The sequence below is a fragment of the Catharus ustulatus genome, chromosome 4 (genome assembly GCF_009819885.2).
Source record: "Catharus ustulatus isolate bCatUst1 chromosome 4, bCatUst1.pri.v2, whole genome shotgun sequence".
Lineage (NCBI taxonomy): Eukaryota > Metazoa > Chordata > Aves > Passeriformes > Turdidae > Catharus > Catharus ustulatus.
The window spans coordinates 28957114-28972232 of record NC_046224.1 but is presented as its reverse complement, the minus strand read 5'-3'; the positions used below and the strand labels follow the sequence as shown (position 1 = coordinate 28972232).

The following is a 15119-nucleotide window of genomic DNA, read 5'->3' as shown; positions in this document are numbered from 1 at the left end:
TTTAAAATTAATTTTATTTTAATTCTAAGAACACTAGATTGACAGCAAGTCAAACCTCAGAAGATGTGACAGGCCACATTTCTAGTTATATAATGCTGCCATCTAATGGGCACTAGAGTGTGCACCATCCCAAGCCCATTGAACAGAGCTTACAATCCGGGTACGGATTTTTATGCTTATGAATTATCATGAGTAAAGTCTCTTAATAACCAAGTGAGCTCCACTGCAGGAGGAAACATACTATTTGTTAATAACTAAATTATTAATATTTTGGTGTTCATGCTGAATTCTGTAGAGAAAATCAACATAAAAACTATATTAGATTGTATAAGAGAGGGCAAAGTTTGGTCCCTAGGCTTTGGTTTACTGAGAATTATATAAATTAGTCGAATTATATAATTTGTCGAATCACAGACCAAAGATAGACTTGTATAACCAACCAAAATACAAACAACAACAATTTGGATAGAATTTCATGGACAGAATTACCAAATAAGCATGCCCCAATAATGGCTCCTGCAGAGAGCTATTTCTCAGGTCAGAAACATGGAACTAAGTTACTGCTAAGTTAAAGTTCAGTAATTGAAACTAAAGCAGTAGCTTTAGTGCTGGACTGCTTTTTACTCTTGCCACTCTGACCTGGTGCATGACAACAAAAATTCCCCTTCCCACATTTGGGCAAGGCTATGTGCTTTATTTATATTGAGAGATACAAAACCCCAACATTTTCCCCAAGGGCAGAAATTATATCTGGTGACATATGCCTTGTCACTGCTAACCTTTGTAAATAACCAGTTTTGGTCAGCTGTATTCTCTATAGTATGGTGTGCTCTTTCAAAGAGCAAAGTTCAGACTTATGCAAGAATCTGGAAATAAGCAGAACTCTGGAGCTTGTATATCAGCCCACACAGGGAATTAGCACTGAGTGGCAATGTACAGCATCTCACATAACTGGTAACCTTGCTCTAGACAATTATATGCAGGGGATAACCAGGCATTCAAATTGCTACATCTGAGAAGAAAAAACATGCCTCTCCAAAAACGAGCAGGCTGTATCTCCTGTATCAAGTAATACTATGCAAAGCAGCTGGTTATGGCAATCATGGCTACACTCTAAGCATTTTGGGAGTTTACTCTGGACTATCCCTGGCCTTATCCCTTGGACTGGCAGCTCATTAGCTCTGGGAATGCAGTAGCTGTATTCCTAGAGTGCATATTCCTGTTTAGTTTCATCCAAAAGAGATACAGCCTACAGACTGAGAGGATGCTACTCACACCAATGCATGGGACTGATGAGGATATTACCATTTCTAATAAAAAGACTGTTTAAAGTCGTTCAAAAGAAACCAAACGTGACATTCCTTTGGATATTCCAGAATTAATGCCTAGACAATTAACTCACTTGCCTTAAGGGTGCAAACCAACATTTCTAGGAGTTCAGTAAGCGAATGACACTTTTAGTTCATTGCAACACAGGCACTAAAAACTGTTTTTAGAGATTGGTTTTAATTATTGGTTTGTATGCAAGGAAAACATGGCAAAGAGAAGGAAATGGCATGCCTACATAACTGTGCCAGCTCTCCTTTGTTAACAAAGTATGAGTACAGTATTGCACTGTACTACAGGAATAGAATCCAGGTAATCAACTCCTTCTCACTTCGCAAACACTGAAGGCGAGACATTTATGTTACTCAGAGTTCCCTGAGCCTAACAAATCACTCCTACCTTTAAAAAAAACCCAACATGTAGCCAGCAGACAAAGAAATAGAGAAGGAAAAGGAAGCAGCAGGATGAACTAGAGCACTGCCTACTTTTCTTTTAAAATGGGTCATTGTGGCAACTAGAATGCAGGAATTGTGTGGCCAGAAGGCAGTCTTTGAAAGAAATAGCAACAGATACAAACCAACTTCAGCTGTAAAATGTCTCAAGACTAGCATTTTCCTTTCTGAATAAATAACCCAGCAAAAGGAGTACAGGTTGAGAGGAAGTAGATGTCTCTTTATCTCTTTATCTACAAATATAAATTATGCTATAGCTTTTCAGGCAGCTGTGATTACCCAACAGTTTTCTGTGACCAAAAGAGGAGGCTTTGCTTTCCTTGCCCAAGGTACCTGGTTCTACTTTCCTCCTTGCTCTGCCTTTTGACATTTTAAGACCTCTTCTTGCAGCCAAGCTCATTAAACTGGCAGAAAACTCTGGTTTTCTGAAGACAGAAGCAAGATTCTTTCCATGTAGTAAAAGAGCTTGAAAGCACAATGAATATGCAAAACTGATTTAGTAACAAAATAATCCACATCGAACTCCTAGTATAATATACCTGCATAAAGCAGGTCAAAAGTTCTTCCTTTAAAATAAAAATGCCTGCAATATAAACTGTATGCCCTCTAGAATAGAAAAAAATGAAAGTTTAAAAAATAGCTGGAGTTTCTAAGTTTCCAAATATTTTAGATAAATAAAAATGTAACAAATTATTGAGATAGCCCCTGGCATAACAGAGAGAGGAGTCAGCTTCAGTCAACAGAAAAAATAAGTATTTTTGGTTCAAATTTGTCTTGCCCTGTAACACATACTTTAGAAACACATGATAAATTATCCATAAATACAAAAAAAAGAAATCAGAAAATTAAAACCATCTCACAGCTTCACACAAATCACAAAACAGGATACCTGGGATTTTTTCGTATGTCATCCAGCTGACCAACTACATGAGAAACATTTGTGCGAATCATTTTGAAGGCAATTTCCTCTTCTCCCATGATTTCAAACCTTGTTGTTGAAATAATATTTATACATTAATAAATGTAGCAGCCTAAAGTCTGGTTCAATAAATATCAATCTTGTATTTAAGATTATTGAGCAACATTTCTAATCTGACTGGCCAACCTTCATTAAAATTTGCCATTTGTTTTCTATCAATGTATTTAAATTTTTCAGCTAATGCTCTCTCACAGAACCACTTTTCTGTAGATTTATTAGTAACCACTATCAATCATAGACTGAATTTTAAGAGAAAGCATATAAAATATATGCATTTGACCCCAGTTTAACAGTCTTACTAGTGGTAGATATCACACTTATATTTTCACTTACTTATCCCAATATAAGAAAGCACCCTGAAGGCTTCTTCAAGTCTCACCTGAGAACCTTCTCCACTTACAAAGCTCATGCCACTGCCACTCCATCTCACAGGGAAAGTACAAGGTAGTTCAGAATAAAATGCTTGTTGTGTTCTTTCCTTTTATTAAGCTTCAGTAGATGGAAGGATGAAGTAGATTTACAACTTCTAGGTACAGGAAGGCTGTTTCCCTCTTGATATGTCACTTGAACTGCACTCACTCTCTAGCCATCCAAACATACTCTGGCTTACTGTTGTATAACGCAAATTAGGAAATGGCCCAAGATGACCAGTAACATGGAAATATTTAGTCTACTAAGCAAACTATGCAAAACCCCACATCACTTGCACAATGAATGAAACATACATAAGTTAACAACAGTATGTTCTTTAGTTCTGTTTAGTTGAACTAAGACTTGTTAGCACACATTTGGGTTATGTGTGTATTTGTCCCTCCTCCTGTGGCTTTACAACACTAAGCATCTCTTTTCACAGGAATGTCACAACATACCGGTACTTGTTTTTGTCCTTGTAAGCCTTACGGATCCTGTCAGTCACAGGTTTGCAATTAGTCACTAGGTTTTTGGTTACTGGAGGCTGAAAGAAAACATTGTTCTGATTATAGGTTACTGAAAATTACAGTGTTATAAAGGGTGTATTTTATAGGAAAACTTGCATTACAGCTAGAGAAGCCTGCATACTTTACTCTCCTGGAATAAAAATAAAAAGTTTTGTTATCAACTGCGGAGGGAAAGAAACCAATACTGGTGCATAACATCACAATTTCATAGTTTATAAATAATATCTGAAAAATACAGATTACTTTTTGGCATTGCAACTTCATTTTCAGTAAAGTTCTAACTCACTTGACAGTTGTCTGATATTACTCTGATAAATTCATCAGTAAAACTGGCCAGGCAATCTGTATAACAGATATTTTTAGATTTTATGGTGGTTTTTTTGAATAAATGAGTTATAATTCAGATTATCAGGAAGTTCTAGTCTAAGAGGTATTGGGCTTACGTCTTTTTGGCTCACAACAGTAAATTTTCTTAACAAGGATGACTTTTTAAATCCCAGTTATAACATCCTAAATCTCAGCTTTTCTCTGCTTTTAAAGATAATTAAGGGTTAGTAAATTAGGAAGCAGCCTATAAAATTTTCGTTTCGTAACACTTACTTCATGTACATACAAGCAGCAATTTCTGTAAATACTTTCCTTCAGAAATCAAACCAGTTTTGAAGGTAAATACATACTCAGGAACAAAATAAGCATCTTTTAATATCAATGTTTCTTACCAGATTGGGATCATAGTATGCTTCCTGAGTTGGAGGAATAACATGGATCTGAGTGATGTTGGGAGGGAGAGCCTTAGCAATTTATTAGCATTTGTTCTAGACCCGTCAAATCCTAACAGAAAGAAAGGGGGAGAAAAAAGTATTTAAAATCCTAGTGATTTTCTCACTGACATAGTTCTAAAACCCCAGGGTGCACAAATGTATTTAACATTATTGACATAAGAAACTTCCATGCTTCTGTCCATAAAACAAGACTTAATATTCAGCAGACCCCATTTCAGTAACTGCTAAGTCAGAGGGACTCCTTATAAAATAAAGCAAATGGTCAGTATAGAGTTTAATTGAGACCAGATAAGGTATGACTTCATTTAAAATTAAAAGCACACCTTTACTGATAATGTCAGGACAATACAGAGTTCCCAAATCAACACTGGCATATTAAACTCCAAATCAAGTAAACAAACAGAAGAGTTAACAGCAAGGACAGGAAGATTTTCTGATTAAGGTACAGGCCAGAACACACTAAAGCAGGGCTGTGTTCTGACTATGCCAACGATTTTGTGCCCTGTGTCATAAACAAATTGTTTCATTGGTTAGTGTCATTTCCTCTCTGTAAAGCAAAACCAGTACACTTTGTTCTCTACATGTATATTTAAGAATGGAAGTCCTACAAAAACCATGTCTCTGTTTATGAGGCTCCTAGAAGAACAGAAGCATGAGTCTTTGTATATGATCATACTATTTACTAGTATGACTTCCTTGCTGTCCTTTTTCTCAGTTCTTTCTTTAGGCCACAAGCTCCTCAGGGCAAGAACCATCTTTTACTATCTACAGAAACTACAGTTAGCACAGCCGGATCCAATTCTTGTAAGTGAACTTTTTTTTGGACAAACTCACTCTGTTTCCTTGAACTCAGATTGCAGTGAGCCATTTTTCTGAAGCTGCTAGAACTCAGTTTAATTGAAGACTCCACAGAAAAAACAATCAAACAATGATAAATAGAACACAATGCTATATTTTCTAAGTAATATTTTAAAAGTGTCAAATGGTACTGATGCTACAAGCAAGGACAAAAATTTGACTCATTTTATTTTACTCATTTTGGAATTTAAAACTGAAGTTGCTCTAAAAGTTAATCAGCAAGGAAAGAGTACCTGCAAACTTAATGGTAGTTCATGGATTCTTGTGGCCAATGTGCGAATCTCTCGGTCAGACAAGATGCCTGACTGGTCTGTATCAACCTCATCAAAGATCTGAGAAATGTTCAGCGGCTGAACTGCACTCATAAGATAGTAGAAATAGGAAAAAGCAAACTGCATATCTTCGGAGTGGCGCACTTTGTGAAATGATGTCTTGTCAAACTCCTCAGGAAACCTAGATAGGAATGAAAACTCATTTAGCACTCTAATTTGTAGAGGAAAACATTCCTTATGTAAAAATAAATTCGTATCCAGAATTTCAAAAGTGCTATAAAAATGTCATTGTATCCCAACTCTGATGGTAATAAATTTCTTATTTCCTTTTCCAAAACATAATTTTAATGAGTAGCCATTACACACTGGAAATGGGTACAGCAAAGCAACAGAAAGGTAGAATTTCCCACATTTTACATTATTTCAAGCAAAGCCACACTCACATATCCTGGAGCTCTTGCATAACAGTACGGTCAATCATGTGAGGCATATGAGCAGGGACCTTACGAGACGTAAATCCAAACTTGCTGTTTAACAGCTTATTTACATATCGAAGGGAATCAGCAAATGTATCTTTCAGCTGCCTTCCAAAATGTTTACCTTCAGTAAAATATGACATTTGTTTGAGTAATGACTCTTCTTCCTAAAGAGTAGGACAGGCATAAATCTAGGTTACGTTACTGAAAAAGTCAAAAATACTACACACACAGGAAAAATGACATTTCAGCCAGCTGCCAACTCTTTCCATATCTGAAAATGGGAAGAGAATTTTAAGATTTTTTTTCATATTCCTTAGATCTTCCTTTAAAAAGAAATAAAAGAAACTTTTCCTTAAAGCTTTCATGTTTTGAGGAAAACTACTCTGTCAAAGGCTTCCTTAATATTTATTCTGTGACACCCACACACACTAAAGGTCCTATTTGGCATCAGATTTATTTGTAATACTGCCTTTTTTGCATATTATTCATCCATATTTGATAAACTGAAATTCTATGAATATAAAGATTATTCATGCAAAATTCAATCTCAATGAATAGAGAGTCTTTTTAAAACATAGTCCTTTGCTATCTGAAATAAGCAAAGCAGCTGCTACCAACTGAAGCACAGTCTCTTCTCTTCTAGAGCTTTTCAAAACTGCCAAAACAGCTTTGGATGGAAGCAGAGGAAATTCCTATGCATTTTCTTGATACAATCTAGATAAGCAGTTCCTTTGCAGGCTTTCAATTTAACTTCTAGAACTTAAGTATTTATCGTTATATCAATTTTCTGCATTTTCAAAACATGCATTTAAACTAAATCCATACCTACATAAATGCAATCAAAACAAAATTTAAGCTGTTTTAGTGCTATGTGTCTGAGCAATAGCCTGTGACAACATACAACAAACACAAAATGAATTGTACCAAGAAAAGGTAGTAGAAAGGAACACAGAAATCGTTATTTGGCTTTTACCACCTAGGTAGATCATAAGCAAGTCACATTTTAGTTGTAAAGTATCTTTCAAAAAAAAAAAAAAATTCCCAGCATTTGCCTCAAAGGCAAAGCACATTTCAAAATAAATCATATTAACAGTATTCCAATAAATGCAGAAAGATGCAACTATTCCAGTAAGGAATGACATGAAGATACTCACATCAAGAAGGTCTTGGAAATACTTCTTTTTCTCCCATGGCAAAAAGCCTTGGTAACTTCCAGCAAAAGACTGCAATTTTCTCCCCACTAGCCCCTCCTTTATATTTGCATCCACCTGTTCATGACTTTTTACTCCTTCCATCCTCTGTGCGCCTTCTCCAGTATCAAAATTCTCAGTAGGTTTAGATTTCTGTGTTTCCCTTAATATGAGTGCATTTAATACTTTTTCTCGAGTTTCATTTCTTTTCCCCATGCTCTGGGAGGGAAGCATGGCTTTAGGCTGTACTTTATAAATATGTTTATTTGTGCTCATCGTCACAACAGTCCCCTTTGTTCCCATAAGCCTTGAGGGAACTTCTTCCTTTGCTTTTACTGTTTTTATTTTGCCATCAGTTAGATCTTTATAAGGCTTCTCCCGGTTGCTCTGGTTCTTCTGATCTTCGTAATGATTATGCACACCCTTTTTTTCCAGGCCTACAATACTCTTTGCTGTGGTTAAAAACTGGAAAGGTCTCAGGAGAGCAGCCTTGGATAGATTATATCCTTTCTGAGTTATATCACCATTTAGTAGTTTTACATCCAGTTTCTGGAGTGCTAGCTGGACATCTTCAGGAAGAAGAGACACATTTACTGACGGGATTATCAACTCTTCAGGTACACTCTCTTTTGTGCCATTTCGACGTCTCCTGACTCTTGGAAAGCGTTTTTCTTCTGGAATATCCTCAAATATCATTTCAGCTTCTGGTACTGAAGTTACACTTTTAAAATCAGAGTTAGATTTTTGCATTGAACTTATATTCTGTTTTGGTTCCTCTCTAGTATCAACTTCAACAGCTATTTGCATTTTAAACTCTTCATCATTTTTATTTAGGAATGTAAAGTTGAAATAGATCAAAGTTGAGTTCATGCCACTATGCATGATTAGGTGGATAGTTTTCCATTTGTTAGCAACTGAAGCATGTCGGATAATTGGATTATCACTGTATGAACCCTCAATTCCTTTCTTGGCTATTTCACTGAAGCTGAAGTAGGGCAGGCATTCACCTTTGGGAATAACATAGTAGGTCTGATTAAGCTGAAGCATCACCTTGTACATCTCTTCAAAGTGATCTGGGAAAAAAAATAAAATAAACAAGAAACAAATTTCTGTCAATTTTCCTCATGACGTTGATCTTTCACTCCTTTTTTTAATAGCAATATGCCCAGCTACAGTCACTGTATTAACAGGGAGACAGCTCGGTGAAAGAACACTTATAATTTCCAGCTTCTTGATCACTTATCTTCAATAATGGATGACTAGAACATACTCAGATATATAAAGCTATCAGACACTCCCGTGCTAATTCTAAAAGCCAGTACAATTTATCACTCTTTCTGTCTCTACCTGAAGAGTCTAAAGTGTCTTTTATCATGCCACTTAAAACTATGTATCAGTCATAAGCAGCTTGCCCATATTACATTTTTGCCACATTTTAGGGAGTAATGTTGCAACAGCTGGAGTTCACTGCTACAGTGCTGCATCTTGATTTGAAATTTTCAGAATCAGATAGGCTGAAAGGAAGTTCTCCCTCCCACAACAGAGCACAGATTATCTGTCATCTCCCAGATAAAGAAAACCTCACTGCTAGCAACAGAATCACCAGAAAAACATTTGTCCCAGATGAAATGCGGGGGAGCCTCTGCTCTTCCAAACAGGACAAATTCTTCTGCATGTGCCAGACAGCACTTTCAATCACTTTGTTCTCTCCTTGCTAATCTTTCATATCCAAATGAACTTCAGACAAGTTCACTTGTGACTGAAAGTAGCCTTTGGCAAGAGCCCAGAGCCAGACTTGAACTCACACTGTCAGCATCAGAGAGGTTCTTCAAACTTTTAACTGCTACAGGCATCATCAATTCAACACTCCTTAGTCAGGTAAAGATGCTTACACAGGACACCTCAGGACAATCTGAGAGTAATGATGAACCCAAAAAGGTCAGGCAGTTCAAGAGAATCCCCATAGAAAGTTCATCGGTGATGCTTTTTACATACCTTGGCCACAGTCACCAGCATCAAATCCACACGCGAGGACGTTGCAGGCCTGGTCACAGAATTTGTCTGCTAGCCAGGAATTAGCACAGCCTTGGTTACAGTATGAAACACCACTTATTCCTGCTCCAAACTGCCATGGTGGGCCGTTCCCAATACCTCCAACTGCACCTCCACCAGCAGCATAGCGATTACCCCCACTGTTACCTAGAAGAAAAAAATAAATAGCAAACACACCAGAAGTAAGAATTTCAAATAATTGAGGAAAGGCACATTTAGGTCACCCTGTTAAAGCTAAACTGAAGACTAAACAATCATTAGTGACATTAAAAAGCAGCAAATCCTAACTGTGTGAGTTTGTGCATACTATAGAAGTTTAGGAATTAAGTGAAAAGTTTATCTGAAGTGCCAACATATTTTGTCTTAAATTCATGATTTACTACTCCTTGTACTTGCAGCCTTGACTTTACAGCCTCCCAAGAAGGGTATCACTTCCTCAATCCAGAAGCATTTTGTTTTATTACACTGCAGTCCTGAAAATTTTATCTAGGATCTAATAGTGCAGCTTCACAATCTATTATTATTTGGATTATGAGTCCAATATATAATACTGTATATTATTATTAATATATAATAATTTAAATTTCAAAGCCTCTGCTTTCAGCTAGTCAAATTTGATACCTAAAGGAAGATTATCCTATGCCCTATTATTTTCTGTCATTTTCCATAGAAAAGAGAGCCATAGAAAAGAAATAAGGTTTTAATCTGTAAGTCAACTTTTTTTATTACTAAAGGAGGCAAATTCTGTAGTTACATGAAGAAGACAAATTACAGAAGTACAGTAATTTCACGAATACAAGCCGCACCAATTTGACCAAAATTTTGGTGGAAACCCGGAAGTGCGGCTAATATTCCGGGGCGGCTAATCTATTAACAAAATTCTAAAAGCTGCCAACACGGAAGTGAGAGCCCGCGGCAGCCCCAAGCCAAGCTGGAGCCCGGTCGGCCCCGGCAGAGGTGGGAAAGCCTGGCAGAGGCGGGGCCTGCAGTGTGGGGGGCGGGCGGCTGAGCCTGAGCCAGTAGGGCGGGGCAGGGAGGGCGGCAGAGCCTGAGCCAGCATGGCGGGGAGCCCGGGAGAACTGGGGCTAGCAGTGCAGGGGAGCATGGCAGAAGCAGGAAGGCCGGCGGGTGGGGCTGCCTGGCAGCGGGGGAAGCCCAGCAGAATCGGGGCCAGCAGCGTGGGGGAGCCTGGCGGTGCGGGGGCCTGCAGTGCCGGCCAGGGCGAGGAAACGCGGCGGCGGTGCAGACGGGAGGGGGGCGGCCGGCGAGCCCGGCGGGCGGGGCTAGGGAACGCGGCGGGCCGCGGCCGGCGAGCCCGGGCGGCGGGGCTAGGGAACGCGGCGCGCCGCGGCCGGCGAGCCGGCGGCGGGGCTAGGGAACGCGGCGCGCCGCGGCCGGCGAGGCCCGCCGGCGGGGCTAGGGAACGCGCCGCGGCCGGCGAGCCCGCCGGCGGGACTAGGGAAGGCGGCGCGCCGCGGCCGGCGAGGCCCGCCGGCGGGGGCTGGGGGAAGGCGGCGCGCCGCGGCCGGCGAGCCCGGCGGCGGGGCTGGGGAAGGCGGCGCGCCGCGGCCGGCGAGCCCGCCGGCGGGGGCTGGGGAAGGCGGCGCGCCACGGCCGGCGAGCCCGCCGGCGGGGCTGGGGAACGCGCCGCGGCCGGCGGAGCCCGCCGGCGGGGCTAGGGAAGGCGGCGCGCCGCGGCCGGCGAGCCCGCCGGCGGGGCTAGGGAACGCGCCGCAAGCCGGCGAGCCCGCCGGCGGGGCTGGGGAAGGCGGCGCGCCGTGGCCGGCGAGCCCGCCGGCGGGGCTAGGGAACGCGCCGCGGCCGGCGAGCCCGGCGGCGGGGCTGGGGAAGGCGGCGCGCCGCGGCCGGCGAGCCCGGCGGCGGGGCTGGGGAACGCGGCGCGCCGCGGCCGGCGAGCCCGCCGGCGGGGCTGGGGAACGCGGCAGCGGGGCGGTGCTGACGGGAGAGGGGGGCCAGCGAGCCCGGCGGCGGCGGCAGTACCACCCGGCCAGCCCCGCCGAGCCGTGGCGCTGAGCTGGGCCACCCGGCCCCGTCGGCAACCATGAGCGGGCCGAGCCTGCCTGGCCCCGCCCCGAGCCAGTAAAGCCCGCTATGCCGCGATCCTGTTACTAATTGGCCAATTTGTGAAAGCTGCGCACGAACGAAAGTGCGGCTAATATTCGGGGTGCGGCTTATCTATTGACAAAGACAGCAACATTGTCGAGGCACCGGGGGTGCGGCTTATAATCCGTGCGGCTTGTATTCGTGAAACTACTGTATTCTTGTGGGGAAAAACAAACAGTTCACTTTTCCTAAATTTAACATTACTGTCTTACCGATGCAATCACCTCCATCCCAATCACATGCTGAGTTATTACAGGCTTTATCACAATAACCATCTTTAATCCATGAGCCAGGACATCCCTCAGCACAGTTTGGCACAGGCCAAGTCAAGTACACCTGGAAAAACATTACAGTCTGAGACAAGGACTGGCAAATAGAAGTCAACTGAGCTTGTTTCTTTGAACATGGAGACCTACAATAATGTCTCCCCATGTACAGTGCCTTAAGATTTCACAGAACTTTACAAATAGAATTTAAACCCCATTGTGAAGTAAATGTTATCCCTTTCAAAGGGAAGGAAGAACTGAAGAATTCCCAAGGCCATACAGCAAAGCAGCAACAGCCAAAAATGGAAAGTAGGACTTCCCACATCTACTTCTGCAAACCATATTCCAATGAAAACTCTTTTGTCAGATAGGAAGGGTGAACTTAAACTATGAAATAGCTCTGCAGTTCACTTGTTCTCCTGATTCAAAATATTTCTTCATTACTACCGAGTCATGAAATAAGCAGCACATGTTGAACATAATCCCTGAAGCATCTCACCCTCTATGACTTCAATAATCCTAAGAATTGGCAGGATGAAAAAAAAAAGTGTGCATGTGTGTGTGTTCTTTCAACTGAGGAGGCATTAAAAACCCCACACATTTTCCATTAGACTCTACTGTTTCAAGATTTTAGCAGCACATTTCCTGCAGTAACACCTGCTGATCAGGTTCTCACAAACAACATTGCACCTAAGCCGACTTCATCATTGTAACTGGGATGAATAACTAAAGAACAATACAAATACTGTAACAATATGGATTTGCAGTTATATGCCTCTATCCTTAGAGATTTAAAACAACTAAAAGCCTTCTAACATACCCAAGTACTGAAACAGTTATTTTAATGTAGCTTAAACTAATTTTGCTCAACCCTTCTGTACTTGTGTGCAAGTGTGCACATCTGCCTGCATAAAATGTTTAATTAATTGATCTCTGGTGTCTTGGTGTACTCACTGCTTTAAAAGAAATAATATATAAATCTCAATATTTTTCCTCCATGTCACTCTTGTAGATCTAGCTAATGGATGAAAACCCTGCTGGCAGCCAGAGTGTTTATGCATAAATATTGCTAATGTTTCCTCAGCCTGCTTTCCTTGCTTAAACCCCAGTTGTTGATAATGGGTTTGTTGAAAGACCAAATTACTTTGTACTCATAAACGTGGATCAATATCTATTATTTTAGCAAACAATTATATATATATAGAGTATATGTATTATATCTAATTTTGGGGGGGAAAAAAGAGGCAATTTTAAAAGAGGCAATTAATGGTAGACTTCAATATTAGACCAGTTCAAATGTCATCTGACTTCAGTGTTTCCACAGAAAAGTCAATTCTTGTTTGCTTTGAGTATTTCCCACAAAACAAAAATAATTACAAGGAAGGAGAACTGGCAACTGCCAAACGCCACATCAGTCTTACCAATGCTCCAACAGAAAGTAGAATTAGGAATAACAGACAAACTAAAGTGAATTCTGACAGAGGAACCATTATAACCACCAAATGTAGGAGTGAATATGAAAAAGAGTAATCCTACAAACATCAACACAGCACACATACTAATACAGAGAAGAGCCTTCTACACCCTGAACCTTAGCCAACAGTTCTCTAGCTAAGAACAATGAACCTTTAGAGATAAAAGGGGGAATGAGTGCTCTCCCTTTCACAGTAGCATTCCTTTGAGTTTTATCATTAGAGTAGAAAAATTCTACTTCTGCTAAAAATATCTTTTCATAATGGCTTACCTTTTGACCTTTAGAGTGACTGTAGAAATCATCAGGCCAAACATCTTTCCCAAACATAACATCATCATTGAGATAAATAAACTTCTGAGAAAGGCCACTGATACGATGAATATGACTTTCAATAGCTGGTGAACTGAAGGTAGGCAAGTGACTCACATTCTGAAATATTTCCTAAATCAAGAAAATCCCCAACAACAAAAACCTGTTTCAGTCAAGCACCTGAATGCTCACAGAGTCACAAACTTTCACACACTCCTCTTTCAGTGAGTACTGGACCAGGCTCAGAGTACAAATTCATAATTCTCATTCATTTCAGGCTGCACAAAATTTCTAGCAAACTGGGTCTGCTGCAGCATTCAAAAATTCAGGATTGTTCCATCTTTTTTAAGTACAGTAATTTCACAACTATAAGGCGCACCCTTTTGACTAAAATTTGGGTCCGAACCCTGAAGTGCGTCTTATAGTCCAGTGCGTCTTATATAATGTACAAAGTTGCAAAATTTGCCAACCCGGAAGTGCGAGCCGTGAGCCGAGCCGCAAGGGGGGTGGCACCATGGGAGCACCAAGCCACGAGAGGGGGCGGGACCGGGCAGCCCCCAGCTAGCAGGAGGCGCGTGGGGTGCGCGGGACCGGGTGGCCGTGGGCAGCCCCTGCCCAGCAGGAGCCACACAGGGAGGGAGGGAGCGGGTAGCCCCGAGCCGTGGGCAGCCCCAAGCCGCTGGCAGCCCTGAGCCGCCCTGAACCGCGACAGTTGCGAACCGCGGCCGCCCTGAGCCCCGCCTTGCCAGCTGGGGGCAGGCGGGAGTGCCCTGCGGCATGGGGAGGGTGCTTGGGGCTGCGTTTAAAGGTTACACCAATCTGTTAAAAATGTTTCCAAATTGAGCACCTGCCAGTAAACTCCACGATCGCAGGATTCCATTACCAATTCGTTACTTTGTTGTACGCGGCATGGATGTTCGTTCCAAAAAAAGTGCGCGTTATAGTCCGGTGCGCCTTATATAATGTACAAAGTTATGAAATTTGCCGACTCCCGGAGGTGTGCCTTATAATCTGCTGCGCCTTATAGTCGTGAAATTACTGTAACTTCACCAGCAGACAGCAGACGTTGTTGAGTAAATATCTCTTTAGCACTTTGGTTGTGCAGAATTCCTATGGCATGTCCAGACACCAAAATTACATCTCAATTTGTAATAAGCTACTAGAGAATTTGGTTTCAATTATTCAGGAAGCTTGAATGATTCCTCTTTTTAAATAACATTTTTAGAATGCATAGCCACTTTTTTTGTAGTCATCTTTTTAGTTCCAGTAATTGTAATCTATTCTGTCTCAACATAAGCTTATTAGGTTATTACTGGTTCTGAGAGACTGTTTATAGATTCAAATTACATTTTCTTCTCCCCAGGTTTTTATAAATAGATGCTATAAGGAAATTAGACGGGGGTATATGTTAGCTGAAGCTTTACTCTTTGAAAAAGTGTACTAAGTGCATAGTTCATATATATCTTCATATGTATCTTGAGCTATCTGTCCAAATAGAAGGACATGATAAAACCCTGGGTGAGAGAGGGAAGAGGTTGGCCCTTCCAAACAAACGCAGCCTTTTGCTGAAAGAGCATAACTGCATTTTAAATCAAACAGGGTATCTTGTTGGCCTTTT

General features: G+C 41.4%; 1 protein-coding gene across 1 annotated transcript in view; it reads right to left on the bottom strand.

Moving 5' to 3' along the window:
* GNPTAB (N-acetylglucosamine-1-phosphate transferase subunits alpha and beta) overlaps positions 1-15119 on the bottom strand; it is a 39833-nt gene that overhangs the window by 4222 nt on the left and 20492 nt on the right. The window contains 10 exon segments of the mRNA XM_033058412.1: positions 2668-2766; positions 3627-3712; positions 4415-4490; positions 4492-4526; positions 5569-5788; positions 6051-6250; positions 7241-8349; positions 9272-9475; positions 11665-11788; positions 13463-13633. Coding sequence (XP_032914303.1) covers positions 2668-2766; positions 3627-3712; positions 4415-4490; positions 4492-4526; positions 5569-5788; positions 6051-6250; positions 7241-8349; positions 9272-9475; positions 11665-11788; positions 13463-13633 — 2324 coding nt within the window.